Source organism: Temnothorax longispinosus, chromosome 3 (genome assembly GCF_030848805.1).
Source record: "Temnothorax longispinosus isolate EJ_2023e chromosome 3, Tlon_JGU_v1, whole genome shotgun sequence".
Lineage (NCBI taxonomy): Eukaryota > Metazoa > Arthropoda > Insecta > Hymenoptera > Formicidae > Temnothorax > Temnothorax longispinosus.
Window position 1 is genome coordinate 9501775 of NC_092360.1, and position 19769 is coordinate 9521543.

The 19769-nt window shown below is 37.3% G+C and overlaps 6 protein-coding genes across 9 annotated transcripts; 4 read left to right on the forward strand and 2 right to left on the reverse strand.

Moving 5' to 3' along the window:
• Positions 1 to 785: 785 nt before the first annotated feature.
• LOC139809357 (synaptic plasticity regulator PANTS) lies at positions 786 to 5643 on the reverse strand. Of its 2 annotated transcripts, none has more exons than XM_071772196.1 (3): positions 5507 to 5643; positions 1214 to 1378; positions 786 to 1133 (listed from the first exon to the last, which is right to left on the reverse strand). In XM_071772196.1, the coding sequence occupies exons 1-3, from the start codon at positions 5510 to 5512 to the stop codon at positions 909 to 911; spliced, it is 396 nt and encodes a 131-aa protein (XP_071628297.1). In that variant the 5' UTR covers positions 5513 to 5643; the 3' UTR covers positions 786 to 908. The 2 variants fall into 2 exon arrangements, with proteins under 2 accessions (XP_071628297.1, XP_071628296.1); XM_071772195.1 differs by lacking the exon at positions 5507 to 5643 and adding an exon at positions 1463 to 1943.
• Positions 2622 to 4080, forward strand: Bcl7-like (chromatin remodeling complex subunit BCL7B-like protein). The gene is made up of 4 exons (XM_071772198.1): positions 2622 to 2874; positions 3397 to 3472; positions 3564 to 3669; positions 3751 to 4080. The coding sequence occupies exons 1-4, from the start codon at positions 2783 to 2785 to the stop codon at positions 3867 to 3869; spliced, it is 393 nt and encodes a 130-aa protein (XP_071628299.1). The 5' UTR covers positions 2622 to 2782; the 3' UTR covers positions 3870 to 4080.
• On the reverse strand, positions 5332 to 11012 carry Sni (SDR family oxidoreductase sniffer). Its single transcript, XM_071772193.1, has 5 exons — positions 10878 to 11012; positions 10097 to 10148; positions 6178 to 6368; positions 5942 to 6094; positions 5332 to 5711 (listed from the first exon to the last, which is right to left on the reverse strand). The coding sequence occupies exons 1-5, from the start codon at positions 11001 to 11003 to the stop codon at positions 5487 to 5489; spliced, it is 747 nt and encodes a 248-aa protein (XP_071628294.1). The 5' UTR covers positions 11004 to 11012; the 3' UTR covers positions 5332 to 5486.
• Trxr1 (Thioredoxin reductase 1) lies at positions 7625 to 14749 on the forward strand. Of its 3 annotated transcripts, none has more exons than XM_071772180.1 (8): positions 7625 to 8933; positions 11910 to 12133; positions 12213 to 12340; positions 12761 to 12990; positions 13092 to 13306; positions 13392 to 13574; positions 13757 to 14115; positions 14204 to 14749. In XM_071772180.1, exons 1-8 carry the CDS (start codon positions 7661 to 7663, stop codon positions 14331 to 14333), a joined length of 2742 nt encoding a protein of 913 aa, XP_071628281.1. In that variant the 5' UTR covers positions 7625 to 7660; the 3' UTR covers positions 14334 to 14749. The 3 variants fall into 3 exon arrangements, with proteins under 3 accessions (XP_071628281.1, XP_071628283.1, XP_071628282.1); XM_071772182.1 differs by lacking the exon at positions 7625 to 8933 and adding an exon at positions 10103 to 10709; XM_071772181.1 differs by lacking the exon at positions 7625 to 8933 and adding an exon at positions 11130 to 11435.
• Positions 14750 to 14895: 146 nt separating this feature from the next.
• Positions 14896 to 15815, forward strand: LOC139809361 (cilia- and flagella-associated protein 251-like). Its single transcript, XM_071772202.1, has 2 exons — positions 14896 to 15317; positions 15416 to 15815. The coding sequence occupies exons 1-2, from the start codon at positions 15177 to 15179 to the stop codon at positions 15695 to 15697; spliced, it is 423 nt and encodes a 140-aa protein (XP_071628303.1). The 5' UTR covers positions 14896 to 15176; the 3' UTR covers positions 15698 to 15815.
• Positions 15816 to 16776: 961 nt separating this feature from the next.
• LOC139809770 (cilia- and flagella-associated protein 251) lies at positions 16777 to 19767 on the forward strand. The gene is made up of 9 exons (XM_071772943.1): positions 16777 to 16906; positions 16996 to 17131; positions 17214 to 17377; positions 17587 to 17769; positions 17937 to 18045; positions 18134 to 18345; positions 18427 to 18578; positions 18696 to 18904; positions 19307 to 19767. Exons 1-9 carry the CDS (start codon positions 16777 to 16779, stop codon positions 19458 to 19460), a joined length of 1449 nt encoding a protein of 482 aa, XP_071629044.1. The 3' UTR covers positions 19461 to 19767.
• Positions 19768 to 19769: the final 2 nt, after the last annotated feature.

A 19769-nucleotide genomic window follows, 5' to 3' on the forward strand; every position in this document is an offset into this window, starting at 1 on the left:
TTTCTGATAAATTCTCATATTTATTCACATTTCTAAATCTGGAGTATCTCATTATTTTGTGAGTTTTTCTGAAAAATGTTCTAATTCATATAAAAAAATCTAAGAAAGAGTCTTAAAGTTTTGACAAGAGAAGTCTTAAAATTTCAATAGTAGAAATATGCCTACACTGTCGGACTGGATCTTTGTGTTCAATAATATTTTTGCGTACGTATTTTTCAGTTCAGCAAACTGCGCGCCGAATGATGTCGATTGAAACGCGGTCTCAAATTAAAGCCAACAATAGTATACGTAATTAAATTGATAAGGGGGGGTGGAAACAGATGCTTTCAGCATCTGTCGGTACTTTTGCAATCGACCGTTTCGAGCCGTTCGTCGCACTTTGCGATAAGATATCTGATGTTACGTCAGGCTTTCGTATTTACTCACAGGCTGTAAATCTTTACATGCATACAATTAGAGAAAAAAACGCCATTTACGATCAGGACTCTTGATAGCCCGATAATATTGTAACAATTTTGTTCACTTTTTCCAAACTCTCTCTCAATAAACTGCGCGCCGATTTTTTGTCTTTAAAATATAGTTCCTAGTTGGAACGGTAAATCTATATACTTGAATCGATGATCGAATTTAAATTCTAATGCTAATATCCTTATTAAATCCTTATTAAATCACTCTAAAGAATTATAAAATTCATACAACATTATTATTAGACTACCGAGATTCAATCCTGATCGTAAACAGCGGTTTTTTTCTCTCTATTTGATTATATATATATATCTCTAAAATCTTGTTTCACTTAATATTATTATTGTTTGCATACATATATCATTGTACACACGTGACTCGGCTTAAATAATAAATACGTATATGTACACGGACTACACCTAATCCTAATAGGAGATCCGCTGTTATAATATAGTGCATCTCGTGTCAAGGGAGGATACCTCTGCGCCCTGTTTCATTTCCTGGCTTCGTATGTGCAGATACGATTTCTCGAACTCCTTTTGCATCCATTCGGGCAGAGGGATGTTCCAGTTCTCTGGCGGCTTCTCCCTCTTCTCCCAGACGTTGTTCTGATAATGCGCGTGCAATCGTTTCGCTCTGCGTTCCTTCTCGCTCCTGATCAACTCGTCCTGCAATGATTTCGTTCCGGTATTACATCGCGTTAGATTCAGACGTGTTATCGCTGAGACACGCGTAGCAACCTGCGTACATATGCCTCTTCCGATTTGTACTTTTGCCATTGATAGCAGTTGTGATAATCGGTCTTCCATTGATCGCAGTCGACCATCTCGCCGAAAATGAAGTACTGATGAAAACGACCTCTGATACTTGTGCACTCGTCATGCTCGTCCTTGTACACCATACAGGGTCTCACCTGACGAAAGAAAAAATATAAAATTGACAAAATATACGATGGAAATTATGGAAAAATGATATGAACGGAGATGCAATCATATACCATCCACTCGTACTCGCGAGGCGGTTTCTCTTCTTTCGCTTCGCCCATATTCACCAAGATATATATCAGTCTTGAGCTCTTTTAGAAAAATAAAATTGCCTATTTGCTCGCCGGACGCGTGTCTGACACGCAGCACGAGTGTTAAATAACGATGTTAGGTTAGGTATAGGTTAGGTCAGACATGCGTCAATACAAGTGCGGCTTCAACCATTGTTGCGGTTTATTTGAAATATGAAAAGAAGTTCTGAATATCTATTCTTGTAATCGTTCTGAAAAGAATTCGTTTATGAACAAAAAAGTGGGGATTTCCTAATCGAGTGCCAATGGGAACCCAGTTAACGCACCTTTTCGTTCATAAACGTATTCGTTTCATAACAATTAATTTCAAGAATAGGTAACCTTGAACAAATTTTATATTTGTTTCCAACATGTGTAATAATTCTATATTTTTAATTCACGTTTGCCTGCTAATTGATAACTTTTTAAATAATAAATAGCAGTAAATTAGAGCATTGCCAATCAAATTTTTTTAAAATGTTCTCAAGCCCTTCTTTTAAAAAAATAAAAAAAATTAAAAAAATGCAACTTTGAATGCGAATAATGCGACGAAGGCGGTTCATGTAACTTGTATAACTTATTATCTAATATTCGACTTTTCTCTGTATCTATGTTTAATTTACGTGACTTTGATCAAACTCCAATTAATTTAATCAACGATTAACTTTTTAATTTGTATTATTTTGTGAGGACAACGATTCTGTCATGCCGGTTCAATCGATCGATCAGGATAACTGGAATTTGATCGAAGTCGAAGATATTTCACGCGAACATTCGGTTGGTATATCTTTGTTAGTATAAAATATAATACTTTTCAATAATCTTTATTTAAATAACAAAGAACAAAAGTATATTAACTCCGAGTTAATAAATAATTAAAAATAAAAGAACGGAGGGGTCAAAGAATCTTCTTCGCGCCGCTAACTGAAGTGCGTTCCGATTGGTTCGATTTACGTCGATTATTTCTGGGAAAATTGGTCGCGCGCCACGAGTCTCTGACGTCTCTGTTCGCGAGTGTACGTATAAAATTAAATTCCCTAGGTCTGCAAAGCCGAGTGACAATTGCGAAAATCGAAAAACACTTCGGGGCTCGGCTCCGGCTCCGGCTGTCGAAGAAGCGGCGGTGGCGGTGAAGAGGTTCTCGGGTCTCTGTCACTTTCCTAACCTCTTCGCTGCTCGCGCGCGGATGTCCCGGTATCTCTGGTGCCGTGTAACTGGTGTGATAATCAATTACCGGTGATTTAATCGCGCGCGAACAATAACATGATGTCGCGGTCAGTGCGCGCGGAGACTCGTAGTCGTGCCAAGGATGACATTAAACGTGTGATGCAGGTAGTTGATAAAGTTCGCCATTGGTAAGTTTTCCTGTGTCGTGTCGGAGATCGAAGGGAGAGAAAAAGACGGACGAGGAGAATCGCCGGGTCTCCTGTGTTTGTCGCTTATTTCTCGGAAGATAATCACGGATCGTACAAGTGTATCAAGTGCTTTTGGTTTTGTTTCATTGTCGAAGGGCGTGCTCCCAAAGATACTAATGAAAGACTGCAAGGCGGTTCACTAATGTTCATAGTTGAAATACCCCGTTTCGAGTATAAAATTATGTGGAAACTGCTCGATAAAAGCTTTTAACTTGCTTAAAAATAAGCGTTTGAATGAGAACACGATCAGTTCGGTTGCCGATTTCATAGCTGAGCTCTAGATAGAGTGATAAAGTTTTGTCACAGCAACGAGGACAAACGTATAATAATATATAGTTTTGTTACGAAAAATAAAATATTTTTCTTTCACCTTTTATTGCATAAGAGATGTTTGTGCTCCTATATTTTACTAAAATCGTTATTTATATGAAAACAAGTAACAGAATGTATATACAATTGCAGGGAAAAGAAATGGGTTACAATAGGAGAAACAACTATGAAAATATATAAATGGGTTCCAATCTCGACACTCGATCAGGTATTTCATGCAAGAACATAATTTATGCTGATCAAAATCAACCAAAGCAGATAATTGTATATAAATACAGAACAAATGTTTTAATTTATAGAAGAAAAAAGGAAAGACAGTTTCCGACAAGGAAAATGGTTTACCAAGAAAAGGAGGGATAGAGTCGTCAAATTCTAATTTTGGACTTACAGAAGATTCCAATACATGTGAGTGTTTGGCGTTGATGATTTGTGATGGCGTTATTGTTGAGGATTAACAAAAAAAATATGGATTTTCTGACACGCTAGGTTTCTCCACTGTTAGCGATTCCCAAGGACTTACAGATTTCTCTGCACACCTGGGCTTTTCGGAGGACTCCAATTCTCAAAACAGTGAACCTGCACCCAAGAGATTGAAGACTGACTAACGACCTACAATCAGCATCACCGTCAACATATAGGGACACATTTAGGAATCTATCTCTTTCGTGAATGAATTTGCACTTGATAATTTTACGTTAAGTCGTACCTCTCAATAATGGATGAAAAGATTTTGCAAGAAAAGATTTTCTTTTCTGTTTCATCCAAGTTTAGTGAGATATAGATAATATATATAAATATATGAATATATATACAAAATATATACTTATATAATTACAAATAGTATCAATCCTATGAAACGTTTTGAATTATGTATAACGGAGTTTATTTTTTTACATATAAATTTATTACGAATTTCCTCATTGAATTTAGAAACTAGAAACAATGATCGGCTAATTGACTAGAATAAAATCAGGCGAGTGATCAATCCGTTTATGTATGTATGTATATTATTTTTACACTAAATTTTTAAATCTTGAATCTGTCGCTTATAAAATTCATTATTGTATGCATAGGGTGAAACTTGGAATCGAACTTCAAATCTGTCGACTACGAATCAATCGCTCCTACACAGAACAACGCATCACCCTAGTTCATCTCGTTTATTAAATTCTGGTTTCTGTATAATCCTTTCAGATGTGATACGTAACTCTGTAGGAACAGTCGATTCGTCGGCAGGACCCTGATCCATATACGTCTCGGACTATAAGAAATTGATTAAAGAATTAAAGTTTTGAGTCAAAGAGTATGAGACGATTGTAACCCATTTCGGGAACAATAAAGTAGTGCATATGTACGTTATACATAACCCTTTAAAAATTCGGGGGTATGATAGACTTGAAAAGTTGAAAAAGGCTTGATAATGGCGGATTGTACATTCGCCACGATTGTGTAATAACATTACAGTATTATTTTCTTTCAAAACTATATTTTTCTCGCTATAACGATATATGGTTGTATCAAGGATTATCCTTGCAAAATAATCAATCGGTATTATAATTAATTTTGCAATAAGTTAAGTGCTGAAAAAACACGTACATACATATACATATATTTTACCTTCAAACATAGTTCACGCTTCTGATAGTCTATAAATATCATTGTATATATCTCAAATATCATTTTTTTCTATTGATACTATAGGAGAACTTGCATTCCTGTGCGTTACGTTATAGCACCGTGACATGTACAAAATAAGCTTGGGCTCATACGAATAAAATAGTTGAATGACCTCTTAATCAGTGCATACTATACATCGCTTATATGAAAACATTACGATACATTTGTAGTATGTTTGTATAAAGATATAAAAATTAGTAAGAATATCTTTAGATGCAAAGACATTCTCGCTAATTGTTATAGCAAGTATTTCAAAATGTAAGAAAGTGCGTGTGATTTGTGGAAATATCTAATTTATAATATTTCCACTGAAATTGTTTAATGAAACATCAAGCCAAAATGTCATCACATAAGTCGCATAAAGTTTGAGGAATATTCTTCATTTTGAGATTTTTAAGATAAAAATATATGTATATTTATGGTTTTCATTTTTACAAAAAATGATGTACATTTAATATTAATTTAAAGTATTTAAAAATTCGTATATATATATATATAACATGTATAAAAAATTTCATTTGATTAAATATTTTACTTGAGCACTATTACCAGGGCAATATTTTACCGTCATACTGCACGAAACAACCGGTTTGTTTTTCTGTCAACGAGTTCAAGGTATCCAGAATGCAACCGACGCTCGTGGCGACGTCCATCGGAGCGTTGCTGCCGCCTAGATCGGTGCGTACCCATCCAGGATGCAAACACGCCACTAAAATTCCATCTGCTTTCAGATCGATGCTCATCGATTTTGTCGCCGCGTTAAGTGCCGCCTGTTTCCCAAATGAGATTAGATAAGATATTTTGCAAAGTTATTTCAAGTGCTTAATGATGTAAGATACATATTGATTAATTCCAGAGTGTAATGTAGAGGTTTCACATTCTTTAAAAGTTAATTACATTTTCAAGTTAATACGTAATAAGTAATAACAGCGCTCTACAAATTTTATTAAACGCAATTATGTATTTCAATAGAATGCACATCTTGAGCTTAAAGTTTTACCTTGCTGCATCTATAAGGATAAAAACCACCGTCGTTATTTTCAGCAATACTGCCCAGGATAGACGTCATATTGATAACCGCTGCTTTTCTCACGCTTAATCCCGTTTTATCCTCGGAATTTTTCGCGGCCGTCTTCAGCAACGGCAGGAAAGCCTTGAATCAATTGTTTCCTCAGTTACGAATCGACGCAATTCGTCAATGTAAAATTCATAAATGTAAAATGATTGTAGGCGTACTTTTGTCAGCATAATCGGTGCCACGGTGTTTATGAGAAAACCGTCTGTGATCTGCTGCTTCTTCACGAGGCCGAGACGCGTGAATTTACTGGAAATACCAGCGTTGTTGAACAGAACGTTGAGACCAGCGCCATTTACCCTTTCGTTGACCGTGTCCACGACCCTCGCGTAGCTATTCGTGTTTGTTAAATCTGGGAAAAGACAATGTAAAGTTATTTCACGAACAATATCGATGTTAGAACTCGCTACATGTACGTTTGTGAAAAGTTCAAGTTTTACCTTGCGCGATAAATTTTTGATAAACGGTTATCTTGTATTATGCACAAGCATTTGTCAGAACATATGTCATGTATCAATGAGGATTTACTGACATAATGGCCTGACACAGCACTTCTTATATCTCCATTAGATTGTAATAAAAGAAAAAAAATTCTACTATCACTTCGATTTTACATTCTATAATAAAGTTAAATATAATTCGTAATTAGTTTATAATAAAATCAGAGAGAGAAAACAGATATTGTCACTTTGACATTACATTAATTAATTAAGTTTCATAATCTAAAGACTTCGGAAAAATTTGTGTCACAGGAACTTCAAAGTAATATATTTTGCTACAAGCTTGGTCCGATAGATATGCGTTAAATTTTTTTTTAAAGAAAATTTCAATCAAATTATCCTTAATATTTATTTCATCTTAGGCTGAGTTCGTCTTGACGCTTTCAGCGCTGTAAGCACCATTCTGCCTTCGTTGCACAAACGAATATCAAACGAAGATAGAGCGATGCTTTCAGCGCTGAAAGCGTAAAAAAAAACGCGACTCCATAATATCTATAAGATAGACAAAGGAACAAATGACAAAAACATGTTCGTATCGTGCGATATTTTTAAAGATTTCCAGACTGCTAAAGTGCTAGTCACGTCGCAAGAATTGTTCACTTTGGCGCAATGCTAAGCGCAAAGGACGGCAAATAGTGTATAAAGGAATTAAAAGATTTTGAAGAATGAGGCAATTTCGCGACTGTCTTTATATTTCTTAAAAAAATAAGTATATGATTCATATCGCTGTTTTGTTGAACGCTTTATATCGATTTGCGAGGTACTATACATGCGAGACGTGACGTAGAGATATTTCTGTTATGCGTTAATTCAACTTTCTAAGTAATGCGATAATTCTCATTATCGTCATATTCTTCATTATCGCATTTCAACGAATCACCGCATATCACGCGCCGATAAAGAGTGAAAATTGATTTCTTTATCTCGCGCGCAAGAAGAAAGGATCCATCTTTAACGTTAGAAAACTCTAGAGTCAGGTGTTATCAGATAGCACGTGTTATCGATCAGCACCGACTCGGCAAAATCGTGTTGTTTTTTTTTCCTACGATAGGAACATTCGCGACGTGTTTCGCTCTGGACGTTTTAGATCGTATAATTTCAATTTTTCCTCGTCTCGGGATCTGCCCGGTGCACGGTCGCGGATATGAAAGCACGCAAACTGAATAAGGCGAAAGCGTGGTTGATCTGTTGCGAAAAATCGCAAACCGTCGATTCTGATTCGAGTGATCGAGAAACCGAGGAGCACAAAGCGCGGAATAAAATGGAGAGGCTGGTGGGCAGCAGGGCAAAGAACAAAACGGAGGGCAATGTGGTGAATAGGGGCGAAACGCAGAGTAATATTGAGATGGTGAACCAGGTAAACAGTGAGATAGAAGATAAAACGGAGAACAAGATGGAGGACGACGTCGAGAATAAAGTGGAGAACAAAGTGGAAAATCAAATAGATAAGACGGAGAATAAATTGGAGACCAAAACGGAGGATGACATTGAGAATAAGATGGAAAACAAAGTGGAGAATCGGGTAGACAAAGTAGAGAGTAAACGGATGAGCAACACGGAGGGTGATATCGAGAGTGAAGTGGAAAACAAAGTGAAAAATCAGATGGACGGGACAGAGAGTAAACTGGAGGCCAAAACGGAGGGTGACATTGAGAATAAGATGGAAAACAAAGTGGAGAATCAGGTAGACAAAGTAGAGAATAAACGGATGAGCAACATGGAGGGTGATATCGAGAATGAAATGGAAAACAAAGTGAAAAATCAGATAGACGAGACAGAGAATAAACTGGAGACCAAAACGGAAGATGACATCGAGAATAAGGTGAAGAACGAAACGGAGAACCAGGTAGACAAAGTAGACAATAAAGGGGTGAGCAAAATGGAGGGTGATGTCGAGAATAAAGTAGAGAACAAAGGGGAAAATCAGATAGACGAGACAGAGAATAAACTGGAGACCAAAACGGAAGATGACATCGAGAATAAGATGGAAAACAAAGTGGAGAACCAGGTAGACAAAGTAGAGAATAAACGGATGAGCAACACGGAGGGTGATATCGAGAATGAAGTGGAAAACAAAGTGAAAACTCAGATAGACGAGACAGAGAATAAACTGGAGACCAAAACGGAAGATGACATCGAGAATAAGGTGGAGAACAAAGTGGAGAACCAGGTAGACACAGCAGAGAATGAAGAAGTGAGCAAGACGGAGGGTGATGTCGAGAATGAAGTGGAAGACAAAGTGGAGAACAAAGTGAAAAACCAGATGGACAATACGGAGAATAAACTGTCGAGAATAAACGATGTCGAGAGTGAAATAAAGAGCCAACTGGAGAGCAAAGTGGAGACAGGCAGCATTGTCGGCAATGAGATAGAGAACCAACAGAAGCAGGAAGATATTCTTTCCGTATCACACACAGGTAAGATATTAGCATTTTTCGTCGACCTTCGAAATGTTGTAACGTACGAATATTTATTCAATCACCATGACGTGTTTCTATGCTAAAATCAACCCGCTGAAATTGTTTATATCATTGTGCGTTTTGTCACCATGTTATAACCGGTATAACTAGTATAACTAGTTGTGCATCATTTATCAAAAATTAAATTATGCGTATTTTTAAGTTGTTTTCGACGCTTGATCTAGAGAACGGTACGAATCTTGCACAATTAATAAAAATAAGGAAATTTTTACAAATACGAATCTTCTTTTAATTGAAATCCAGTTTGAAATCGACAATCAATTCTCGTTTAATTCGAAATCATTGAAGTTCATGATGAATAAAAGAAAATAAAAATTCAACGTTTATTTTGGAACAAGATACTGCAGCTACATTTGAGTACAACATTATTGCAATATAATGCAGTTTCATTCTTTACAAGTAATCCGCAAATTGGATCATATTAACCTTTTGCACTCGCTTTATACTCGACATCACATTTCATTCCAGCAACTTGAATGTCGAGTTATATTCGACATGGATACTTTCAAGAGTTTATTGTATTTTTTTATGTTATTAAATCTTTTATATATATATATACACACATATAAATATGACGATGCGTCATAATAGAATCCAATTTTATTTTCGGAAATAAACAGCTTTTATTTAATTATCGAGTTATTGGAATGAATTGTTGAATTTCTTACAAAGTGCAAAGGGTTAAGACTAAAATCTATTTAAGTCCGACACAAAAATCCTTACGAAATAAGATCTGGAAACGTGAATTTACAACAAAGTTAATTTTCAACATTAAACAAGTTCTGACGTGTGCGGGACTGGAATTTCGTCGAAAACAATATCGAAGCTACGGAATGATATCGTTATATATGCGCATTCTTGATATTTCTGAGAAAGAATCCCACATTCTACAAGAACTCTATCAAAGATGATTTGAGAAATTTCAGATATAATTGCAAATCATCCCATTCGCGGTACTTCTTTTTCACAACATCATCGCGACGATAAACAAAAGAACTTTTCGCGGGGCGATTCAAAATTTCTCGCGCCAACCCAGCAAAATGAACTTATTATAGCGAACAATTAATTAATATAACAGCGAGAAGTTGGCGAGAACTTACCTATCTCGATGATTTGTACGATCGACGATTTGTCGGCGAGCGCGCGTAACTCCTGCAAAGATTTTCCTCATTTTTCTTTCTCCTCTTCCTCTTTCCGTTTAAACGCGATTCAAACGAGAGAGAGACGAGGGAGACGAAGAGGTCCGTCGCAATTATCTCTCAACAGCGGTTTAACAAGATCACGTATAACGCAATAACGTGAAAAACCGGTCCCAGATGCTCCGTTTCGGCCGGCCGGAGTTGCTTGCGCAACGATCGACGCACACCGGTAATCGAGTATAAATCGCGTTCGCTGACTCACCGCGCGAAACCGCGGCGACGGAAGGGGAAAACCGAGGAGAGAGGAGAGAGAGAGGAGGACGACGAGAGAGGAACGGTATAATAGATGGCGGTGACGGAAGCGCTTAAGGTTACGAGAAAGCGTCCGTCGGTGTCAGTGTGACTTAACCGTTGCTCCGGTCGAATCAAGTTCGGTGAGGAAAGGAACGGCAGAGAGACCTCGACCGCCTCGACGCTTTGACGTTACGGTTCATTACGACGCGAGGACAAATCGCGGGAGAAAAAATTCATTCCTTCGCGCGAGGAGCAAAGAGAGTCGCGATGGCGCCGATCGGTAAGTATATGTATACCGTTCTCCCACGTGTGAAAGTTGCGTAACGCGCGACAATCGACAATTCTGCTGATCGCGCCGATTACGCGCGAGTCGACGAGTGGATTTAATCGATTAATGGAATTAAACATACCCCGCCCTGCCCCGCCCCGCCCCGCCCCGCGGCCTTACCGTCGCCCTGCTCGCGTCGCGGCAGGTCGCGAAGACGTTCTCCGGCGGCCTCGGCGACTCGACCAGGTGCCGCACCAGGCCCAGGCCCAGGCCGCGGTTGCAGCCGGTTATAAGGATCGATCTCATCGCGTTGTTCGCGTTCGGTTGACCCGGATGACCAAGACCAGCGTCGTCGTCGACGTGAACGAAACGGCGGAGCGCGGGGTGCGCGTGCGGAACTAGTGGTATAGTAGATCGAGCGACGACACGCGCGTCTCGCGACCTCACTATCCTTTCGTGACGGTGCGGTGCGGTGCGGTGCGGTGCGGTGCGGTGCGGTGCGGTGCGGTGCGGTGCGGTGCAATGCGGCGCGTCACTGACGGCTGACGTCACGTGCTCCGACTATCGTGAATTGCATGTCGCCGATTATCATGGCGACACTGACGGTGTTCGCGCGGCTCGTGTCACTTCGGCCCGCGCACGCCAAGCTGCTCGGGTTAGCGCGCCGGCAGAAGACGCCCCTCGCTGGATGCGACTTCGGTCTCGTCTACGGCAGAAGCGCGATGGCCTGCATGTGCAGTGAGTGTCTCGGCGGACTACAATCCGGACGATCGGAGAGTAATCGCGATTGCGGTTTGTTATGTAAAAATTGCGCCACCGGCTCGCGCGCGTCAACTCAACCCGACTCGAACGATTCTCGAAATCCAGTTTACCGTGATATATTTCCACGGATGACAGATGTTGATACCTGAGACGTCTTTCCATGATAATTTCTAGCCGTCTGCGTTGTCCGTTGAAATTTTTTTCATTTTTTTACAACGCTGTGTAAAGCTGAACTTTGGAGAGAATTTATCTCATTAGTCCATTTCTATCAATACAGATTAATTTTAATCTCTGTTTAACTTATCTTTTATCTTTACCTAGTTCTAAGAATTAGAAAAAGATAAAAAGTAAGTTAAAAGTTAATCTGTATTGATTAAAAGTTGATCTGTATTGATAGAAATGGATATAAGAGATCTTATACATGGTATAACGGATGAAATTGTCTTTCAGCGGATCAGGGTTACACGTACGATCTCTTGGTCATTGGTGGAGGATCTGGAGGTCTGGCAGCAGCTAAAGAAGCTGTGGGACTGGGAGCGAAAGTCGCAGTTTTGGATTACGTGTCTCCCTCTCCGATTGGTACCACTTGGGGGTTGGGTGGTACCTGCGTCAACGTGGGATGTATACCGAAGAAACTCATGCATCAAGCTGCGTTGCTCGGTGAAGCTATTCATGTACGCAAACGTTTTTAATTGTGGCGATTAAAGTGACGTAAATTATTCGCATCTGATTTGTGACTTGTCTGATTTGTAGGAAGCGGCAACGTTTGGTTGGCAGCTAGATCCGAAGACTGTGAAAATTGATTGGGAGGCCTTGAGAACCTCCGTACAAAATCATGTCAAGTCTGTCAACTGGGTCACTCGTGTCGAGCTTAGAACAAAGTTAGTCGTTTTCTCATTTTTCTGTTTACATATCAATTCATGTCTGTATTATTAATTTTGTTCATGTATTTATTCATATTCATATTGGTACTATATTTACTTTCTTTAAACAAGTTTATTTACACATATCCTGTAAAATTACGTTTAATATAATATTTTATTTCCATCCAAATCCACGACTTGACTTAAAAAAAGTGATTATAGCAATATATTATGGCAATCATTGCCAATTCATCGTTCATAAACTGAGTCATCTTGAAAATTACTGAATTCAAACTGATTAAGCTGTAAGGGTATGTGTGAATAATCATCACTGATTTGTCACGGATATGTGTAAATAGACCTTTACTCTGCGTGTTAGTTACCTATCTAAATATTTACTTTGGAAAAGTATTTACCTATGTAAATATTTACTTATAGGAAAGTTGAGTATTTCAACGCTCTTGGACACTTCAAAGATGCACACACGGTAGTTGGAACTACCAAGAAGGGGGAGGAAAAAGTTTTTACGGCTAAAGACATATTAATCGCGGTAGGTGGCAGGCCCAGGTATCCCGATATTCCAGGTGCTGTAGAATACGGTATAACTAGCGACGACATCTTCAGTTTGGAGCGGGCTCCAGGAAAGACCCTCGTTGTTGGTGCTGGATGTATCCTTTTTCAATAGAATTTTATACGATTTGTTTTTAGATTTTCTATCGTAACATGTGTAAAAGTGCAAATTAAGATTTTCCTTAGTGATGAGATATAGATATTGGTCTGGAGTGTGCCGGCTTTCTTAATGGCTTGGGTTACGATACAACGTTAATGGCTCGATCGATTGTGTTGCGCGGATTTGATCGGCAAATGGCGGAACACGTTGCTGAAGAGATGCAGCAACGCGGCGTGAATTTCATCTACGAGGCGAAGGTTAAGAAAATAGCGAAACAAGAGGATGGCCGCCTTCTGGTTGACTGGGTCGACAAGGTATTCATTTATCGACAAATTTAAACGTACAAATGAAGAAATAAATCTGCATTAGAGTGTAATACATATAATTTGAATTTTTTAGGATGGTCAAATTCATCAAGATGTCTATGACACTGTTTTATTTGCTATCGGTCGACGATCGCTCACTCAAGAGCTGAAACCGGAGAACGCCGGGTTGAAGCTTATTCCAGAAACTGGAAAGATCGATGCGGTTAACGAACAATCGAATGTTCCGAACATTTACGCAGTTGGCGATGTACTTCATGTAAGTTTTTTTTAACATGTATCGAAAATATGTCGTAAACAATTATAATTTACATAATTTTAAAATGTAAATATTTTTATTATTTTAATATTTAATTATAATGCTAAATACAATTGAGAATTTTAATGTAACATAATATAAATACAACATGATAAAATGATTTTTTTATATGTTTGTTACAGAAAAAACCCGAATTAACACCCGTTGCTATACACGCGGGTAAATTGTTGGCTAGAAGATTGTATGGTAATTCGACTGAGAAAATGGATTACACGAATGTAGCGACGACGGTGTTTAGTCCTTTGGAATATGGATGTGTCGGACTGAGCGAAGAAGCGGCGGTCGCGCTTCACGGGCAAGATGAGATAGAAATTTTTCACGCGTACTACAAACCAACGGAATTTTTTGTACCCCAGAAGAGCCCCGATCGTTGTTACGTGAAGGTCGTCGCGCTTAGACACGGCGATGAAAGGGTACTCGGAATGCACTTTGTTGGGCCCAATGCGGGCGAAGTAATTCAAGGATTCGCGGCTGCTATTAAGTAAGCGCTTGATCCATAACGACTCGCCGATAATTTCTTTAAAAGTTAAATTTCAGAGCTGTATAATTCATATTTTATTTTTTCGCAGATGTGGCTTAACAATACCGAAACTGAAGTCTACCGTCGGCATACATCCAACGGTAGCGGAGGAGTTTACGCGCATATTCATTACTAAACGTTCGGGCTTGGACCCTAAGCCGCAAAGCTGCTGCAGTTAGATCGATGAACGCGTATCGTCCATCGTGCTTTTCTCGATTACATTCACAGATTTATACCGATTATCCATTAGAAGATAACGCGGTCCATACTTTTGTAGCTCAGAAGTCAGCCGAATATCTTTTAGCTGAAACAGTTTTTCATCGTTACGTATGAAAAAACCACCGTTATACGAGAAATACGCTGAAATACAGCAGTATTACATGAAATAAACAGCGAAAGAATAGAATCCAGAAAGAGAACAGATGATCCGTTTTAATTATGTCACACTAATAGCACCTTTTTATATATTTTTTTTCACGGAACTTGCGTACGCATTATAGCATACGCATCATCGATGCAAAAAATTATTGTGACGCTTATTTGATAGCTTATTAATAATAAATCAATATTAATAAAATGTTGAAATCATGACTGACATGATTGCAAGTAGTGATTGCTTTTAAAACAATTCCTTATATGTATAAAAATAGATTTCCTCACCAGTATCCAAAATAAATTTCCTACTTAAGCTCAATTATTTATCTTCGAATACAATAGTAGCAAATAGAGTTAGTAATGTTTTTGTAAATCATTTTAAATGGTTTCACCAAGCAAAATATTCACAAGATACTGCATTTCTAACGTGATAGAAACTATATTTTTATAAAAATAACTGCGTTATAAATTTATATTGCTATTATAATATTAAAAATATTAAATAAATTTGTATGTGTTTAAAACCAATTTTTGTTATCTCTAATATCAACGAAGTCATCTTGAAAACCTAATGCGAATTCTACTTTATCAATTTTAAATTCTCTCTATCCTATCAATTGACTGTTACAGTCGTAGTTTGTTATAAGATGGCGATTTATACCACCGCTTCTCCATCGGTTGTCGATCGATCTCAAATCAAAATTAACGAAGAGACGGAAACCATTGAAATAAACGCGAAGAAAAAATGTCTCGAGCAAAGATTCGCGGAGCACGATCTTTGCCCGTTCGTGAGTAAAAAATTAAAAAAAAAGTAGTGCACTATATTGGCAAATCTGATATTTTTTTAGTAAAAATTTTTTAAGTAAAAATTGTTGCTTTTCTTCAGAAACTGCAATGGTCCTTCGGGATGAATCCGGAGGCACCAGTCATAAATTTAACTACCGAAAATCGCGCGTTATTGGCATACGCCTGTTCGCACGTGGCCGTGATTTACGACTATAGTTCGAGGAAAATGTTACCACTTCTAGGTCATGTCGGTATACGTTTGGATTTGCCGCAAAACAATGATAATTACTGGCAAATAGTACTGAAGAGAAACCTAATTGTCCTTTTTAGCGAAACGCTGTTAAAATTCTGTCAACTTCGCGTGACGGCAAGTGGTTGCTAACAGCGGATTCCGGGAAGGATAGTGCGGTAGTGGTTTGGGACACTGAAAAGGGGTAACTATTTTTTTTTCAGGTTTCGTACAAATATAGTGACATATGTAATGTATCGAGAAGTTAGCGAAATTATTGATGTCTTCAGGGTTCCTGTTTGCACATTATTTAAGCCACATGGTAGTGAAGATATCGCAGCTGCTGGTATCAGTCCTAATGCTAAACAAATAGTCACCGTTAGCGATGGAAAATGTCAGAATGTGCATTTCTGGCTGTGGACTAATGGAAGCGATAAATCGGATGGTTTGCCGGCTTGATCTGTACATTCGTTAATCATGCATTTATTTGTTTAAAAAGTTCGATGCCATAATATCAATTATATCTTTATATTGGGAATTATATTTGCATCTTGATGTTTTTTTACATTATTGTTACATATCTAATAATTATTTTTACAAGAAAATTTGTCCAATTATTAAAATAGGAAAATGCAATTATTATGACTAAAATTTTGAAGATTTTATCTGTGATTATTGAATTTAGAACAATAATCCAGAATCATGCTGATTTATTTATTAATCAATATATTTTCAGCATCGATATCGTTAATCGATATTACATCTGAACGTGTCAAGGGAATAACTTTCAACGACGAGTGTTCGGAACAATTTGCATTGACCACCGATTATCATGTCCTATTCCTAACTTGGGTTGGTGAAAAATGCATTATTTTATTTGTATAATCGTATATATCTTGGAGTTAAACGAAATAGCGATATAATTTAGTAAAAAGTTATGACAATATTTTGAAGTATAATTTCATGCAAAATTATTTTCTTTAGGTTTATATAAAATTTCAATCTTTTTTCTTTATAAAATAGGTAATTTTAAATGTAATATAAATAACAATATAGGCATATTTTTAAAATTAAAACTGGAAAGACAAAATGCTAGATATTTCATAAAAAGAAAGAATACTTCATAAATCTATTTCATGTAGATAATGTTTGATTTAATTTTAAAAATATAACAATTTTATTTATGACACTATTTATTGTGTATTATATATTATGTATCTCTTCTGAATTTCATGAATAAGAATGGTCACGCTTTGAGCTACGATTGCCCCAAAATTATGACAAAATTTCAACATATTGGTATCTTTAATGTGTCATGCTACGTTCCAAAAATACAACAAGCATTGACAGCGAGTACAAATGGTACGGTCTGTTTATTAATTTATTAATCTGTTATCTATTAATTATTAATCTGATTAAATAATATTTGTCCGATATTGCTATTATCTCAGGTTGCGTTTTAATATGGGGCAATGTTTCTTGTGAAGACAAACATGCTGTCGATGATACTGGTTGTAAGAAGAAGAAACATATAAAGACTCTTAATTTACAGAAAAGCAGTATTACTGTTATGCTTGATAACGAAGGGTATATATAAATTTAGAATTTAAAATCTCTCTAGTAAATTTAGCGATAGCCGCTTGTAATGATCTAATCGTTAATTTCACAGTATGCTTGTCACGGGAAATTCGAATGGCCGCATTACTTTCTATGATTATCAATTAAGACTTTTATATTGGTGTCAGAGTTGCGATCTAGACTCCATTCGATGGATAAGCTTCGATCTCCAATCCAATTTGCTAGCTCCGGCATTTGCCGATGATGTACCTGAAAGTAAGACTTATTTTGAAAGGATCAGCCTAATGTCTTTCTTTCGAGAGTCCTGATTTTTCAGGGTTTCAAGATTGTTCCTCTTTATCATGTGTTTTTTTATTTGTTTTCAATGTGTAAAGAGGAAAGCAAAGGCTTGTGCATATCAATATACTTAACAGAGGAAAAATAGAATGTAGATCGTGTCCAATTGAAATATTTTCATGAATCAGACGAGCGTCAAGATAATAGCAAAACGGGGACAGTCTTATCAGAACTCACTATAAATGCAGAACACATTCTACAAAACTACAAGAGTAATAAATCCACGGCAACTAACGAAACAATACCGAGCTGTTTTCCAACGGATACTACGTTACAGCGTTCTCCATTTAATGTCCGAAATTTTCTTGCATGTAAGAAAATTCTTGAAATGATTCTCGATATTATATGACTTATTTAATATATTAAAACATTACACACATACATATTTTACATTCAGCAATATATTATAACATATAATATAGATATTACTGAACATAATATCGCATTCTTCTTTTATCTTGAATTTTTTTTGTCTTAGGTTCTTTTACGGGCGTAATAGCACTAATAGAAATCCGAAAGCAGAAATGTCATCTTGTGTTTCATCATCCGGTTTCAATTCCGACTTGTATGGACGCTCACCCAGAAAGGTAGAACAATTCAAAACAGGCATCTATAGCAAGATTTTGTTGAAATGAATGCAATAATGTAATAACGATAGTAATTTTTCAACGACAGCAATTATGTGGTAGTGGGTGACGCGCAAGGTACTGTGCATTTATACAATCATGAAAAATGCACTCTGATAATATCCAGGAGCACGCCACCTCTTCCGGACTATCAGCCGATTCTCGCTAAACAAATTACCGATGAAAACATCGTTTATGTCACCTGCCCGCAAAGCCACGAGACCTTGAAGACCGTCACGGCTCTAAAGTTCTCACCGAGATGTATATATCGATGAATGTCTCTTTATTATTATAAAGGAAGAGAAGAAAATCTTCACGAGAAAAATACTTATCTTTTTTTAGGCGATATGCTGGTGTGCGGCTTAGAAAATGGGGCGATCTGGATTCTACATCACATTACCTTGGATCCTATAGACGAAATACCGTACAAGCATTCTTCGGCGGCTGTTAATAAAATCGCTTTCACGCGGTGCGCGAACTACATGGCTTACGCGGTAAGAAAGCCTGACTGTCCCGCATTTCATGGTATGCGAATAACGTTATGACAACAAATTTAATTATTAATTTAGTAAATAAATTTATCGACTTTTAAGATCAATGAATGTTTTCAGGATAACGCGTTGACGGTGGTAGTATTTAAAAGAAATGAGACCGTCGCGTCGAAGGAATGCAACATGTGGAACTTGATTGGAAAATATCACTCGCACTATTTACCTATCAGAGACATACTTTTTGGTTCGGCCGCATCCGATTCCGATGCACCGCGGTTTTTTTCTTTGGGAGAGGATCGAGAGCTCATCGAATACGATCTCGCGCGCAGGTTGTATATATCTGTGAATTATATTGTTTTATCCATGGAAATTGCTTCGAAGATGCGAATTCAAATAAATTGATGGATTCAAATAAAATATTTAAATTTTATTGTGAATAAGATTAAAGAAATTGGATTATAAGTGGCCTTATAGTTTACACCGGTCTCTTGATACGCGTATCAAATGGTATATTTGAGCTGATCAGCCAATAATCAAACTAATTTACTAGTTATTTACTATTTAATACGCGTATCAAGTGATCGGTGTAAACTAGGCCAGTATGTAGAATATTATGTCATTATATACTGAGCAGTTTATAAGGCAATAGAGCAAATAAAAGATTTAGTTAATTTTCCAAGCATTTGAAAATGGTAATAATTTGCAAGCTACGTTTTATAATTCCATTACAGCGGACCATATCCAGTGCCAGGACTTCAAATTTTACGTATCGATCAAATCGAACAGAGCGCCGTTCCCCTTTGCCTAGCATGGTATCCCGAGTCCGGTACTGAAAGATTCATCATGATCTCAAATTCTGAAGTAATACTCCTGCGATTCATCTAGATTGCGTAAGCAAAACATAATATCCTAATCTATAATTACAGCACAAATACAAGATCTTCAGTGATGTTACCAAGACAATTCGCGGTACTTACTTAGGACCGACCTTCGAAGAGCCAGTAGAATATTTTCAAGTAATGCAATGGGACTTTATTTTAGGACAATCTTCCGATCGATTTGAATATACAAAGAGCTCTAATTATCAGGCTAATAATCACAGTTTCTTTAGATTTAATTTTGTTCAACAAAGATATGATCTTTAAACATCCTACATATAATCACAAGCAAGGACACTTCTCTGATCAATTAAAT

What these genes read in the sequence shown, in the direction of transcription:
- LOC139809357 (XM_071772195.1), bottom strand. Translation starts at nt 1,510, where the DNA reads ATGGGCGAAGCGAAAGAAGAGAAACCGCCTCGCGAGTACGAGTGGATG. An exon ending in CTCGCGAGTACGAGTGGATG is followed by an intron (nt 1,379 to 1,462) that starts GTATATGATTGC and finishes TTCTTTCGTCAG; the next exon opens with GTGAGACCCTGTATGGTGTA. An exon ending in ACAAATCGGAAGAGGCATAT is followed by an intron (nt 1,134 to 1,213) that starts GTACGCAGGTTG and finishes AAATCATTGCAG; the next exon opens with GACGAGTTGATCAGGAGCGA.
- Bcl7-like (XM_071772198.1), top strand. Translation starts at nt 2,783, where the DNA reads ATGATGTCGCGGTCAGTGCGCGCGGAGACTCGTAGTCGTGCCAAGGAT. An exon ending in GTTGATAAAGTTCGCCATTG is followed by an intron (nt 2,875 to 3,396) that starts GTAAGTTTTCCT and finishes ATACAATTGCAG; the next exon opens with GGAAAAGAAATGGGTTACAA. An exon ending in CAATCTCGACACTCGATCAG is followed by an intron (nt 3,473 to 3,563) that starts GTATTTCATGCA and finishes TTTAATTTATAG; the next exon opens with AAGAAAAAAGGAAAGACAGT.
- Trxr1 (XM_071772180.1), top strand. Translation starts at nt 7,661, where the DNA reads ATGAAAGCACGCAAACTGAATAAGGCGAAAGCGTGGTTGATCTGTTGC. An exon ending in TGGTTGACTGGGTCGACAAG is followed by an intron (nt 13,307 to 13,391) that starts GTATTCATTTAT and finishes TGAATTTTTTAG; the next exon opens with GATGGTCAAATTCATCAAGA. An exon ending in CAGTTGGCGATGTACTTCAT is followed by an intron (nt 13,575 to 13,756) that starts GTAAGTTTTTTT and finishes TGTTTGTTACAG; the next exon opens with AAAAAACCCGAATTAACACC.
- Sni (XM_071772193.1), bottom strand. Translation starts at nt 11,003, where the DNA reads ATGAGATCGATCCTTATAACCGGCTGCAACCGCGGCCTGGGCCTGGGC. An exon ending in GCGACGCGAGCAGGGCGACG is followed by an intron (nt 10,149 to 10,877) that starts GTAAGGCCGCGG and finishes AAATCTTTGCAG; the next exon opens with GAGTTACGCGCGCTCGCCGA. An exon ending in CACCGATTATGCTGACAAAA is followed by an intron (nt 6,095 to 6,177) that starts GTACGCCTACAA and finishes AATTGATTCAAG; the next exon opens with GCTTTCCTGCCGTTGCTGAA.
- LOC139809361 (XM_071772202.1), top strand. Translation starts at nt 15,177, where the DNA reads ATGGCGATTTATACCACCGCTTCTCCATCGGTTGTCGATCGATCTCAA. An exon ending in AGCACGATCTTTGCCCGTTC is followed by an intron (nt 15,318 to 15,415) that starts GTGAGTAAAAAA and finishes GCTTTTCTTCAG; the next exon opens with AAACTGCAATGGTCCTTCGG.
- LOC139809770 (XM_071772943.1), top strand. Translation starts at nt 16,777, where the DNA reads ATGAATAAGAATGGTCACGCTTTGAGCTACGATTGCCCCAAAATTATG. An exon ending in ATTGACAGCGAGTACAAATG is followed by an intron (nt 16,907 to 16,995) that starts GTACGGTCTGTT and finishes CTATTATCTCAG; the next exon opens with GTTGCGTTTTAATATGGGGC. An exon ending in GAATACGATCTCGCGCGCAG is followed by an intron (nt 18,905 to 19,306) that starts GTTGTATATATC and finishes ATTCCATTACAG; the next exon opens with CGGACCATATCCAGTGCCAG.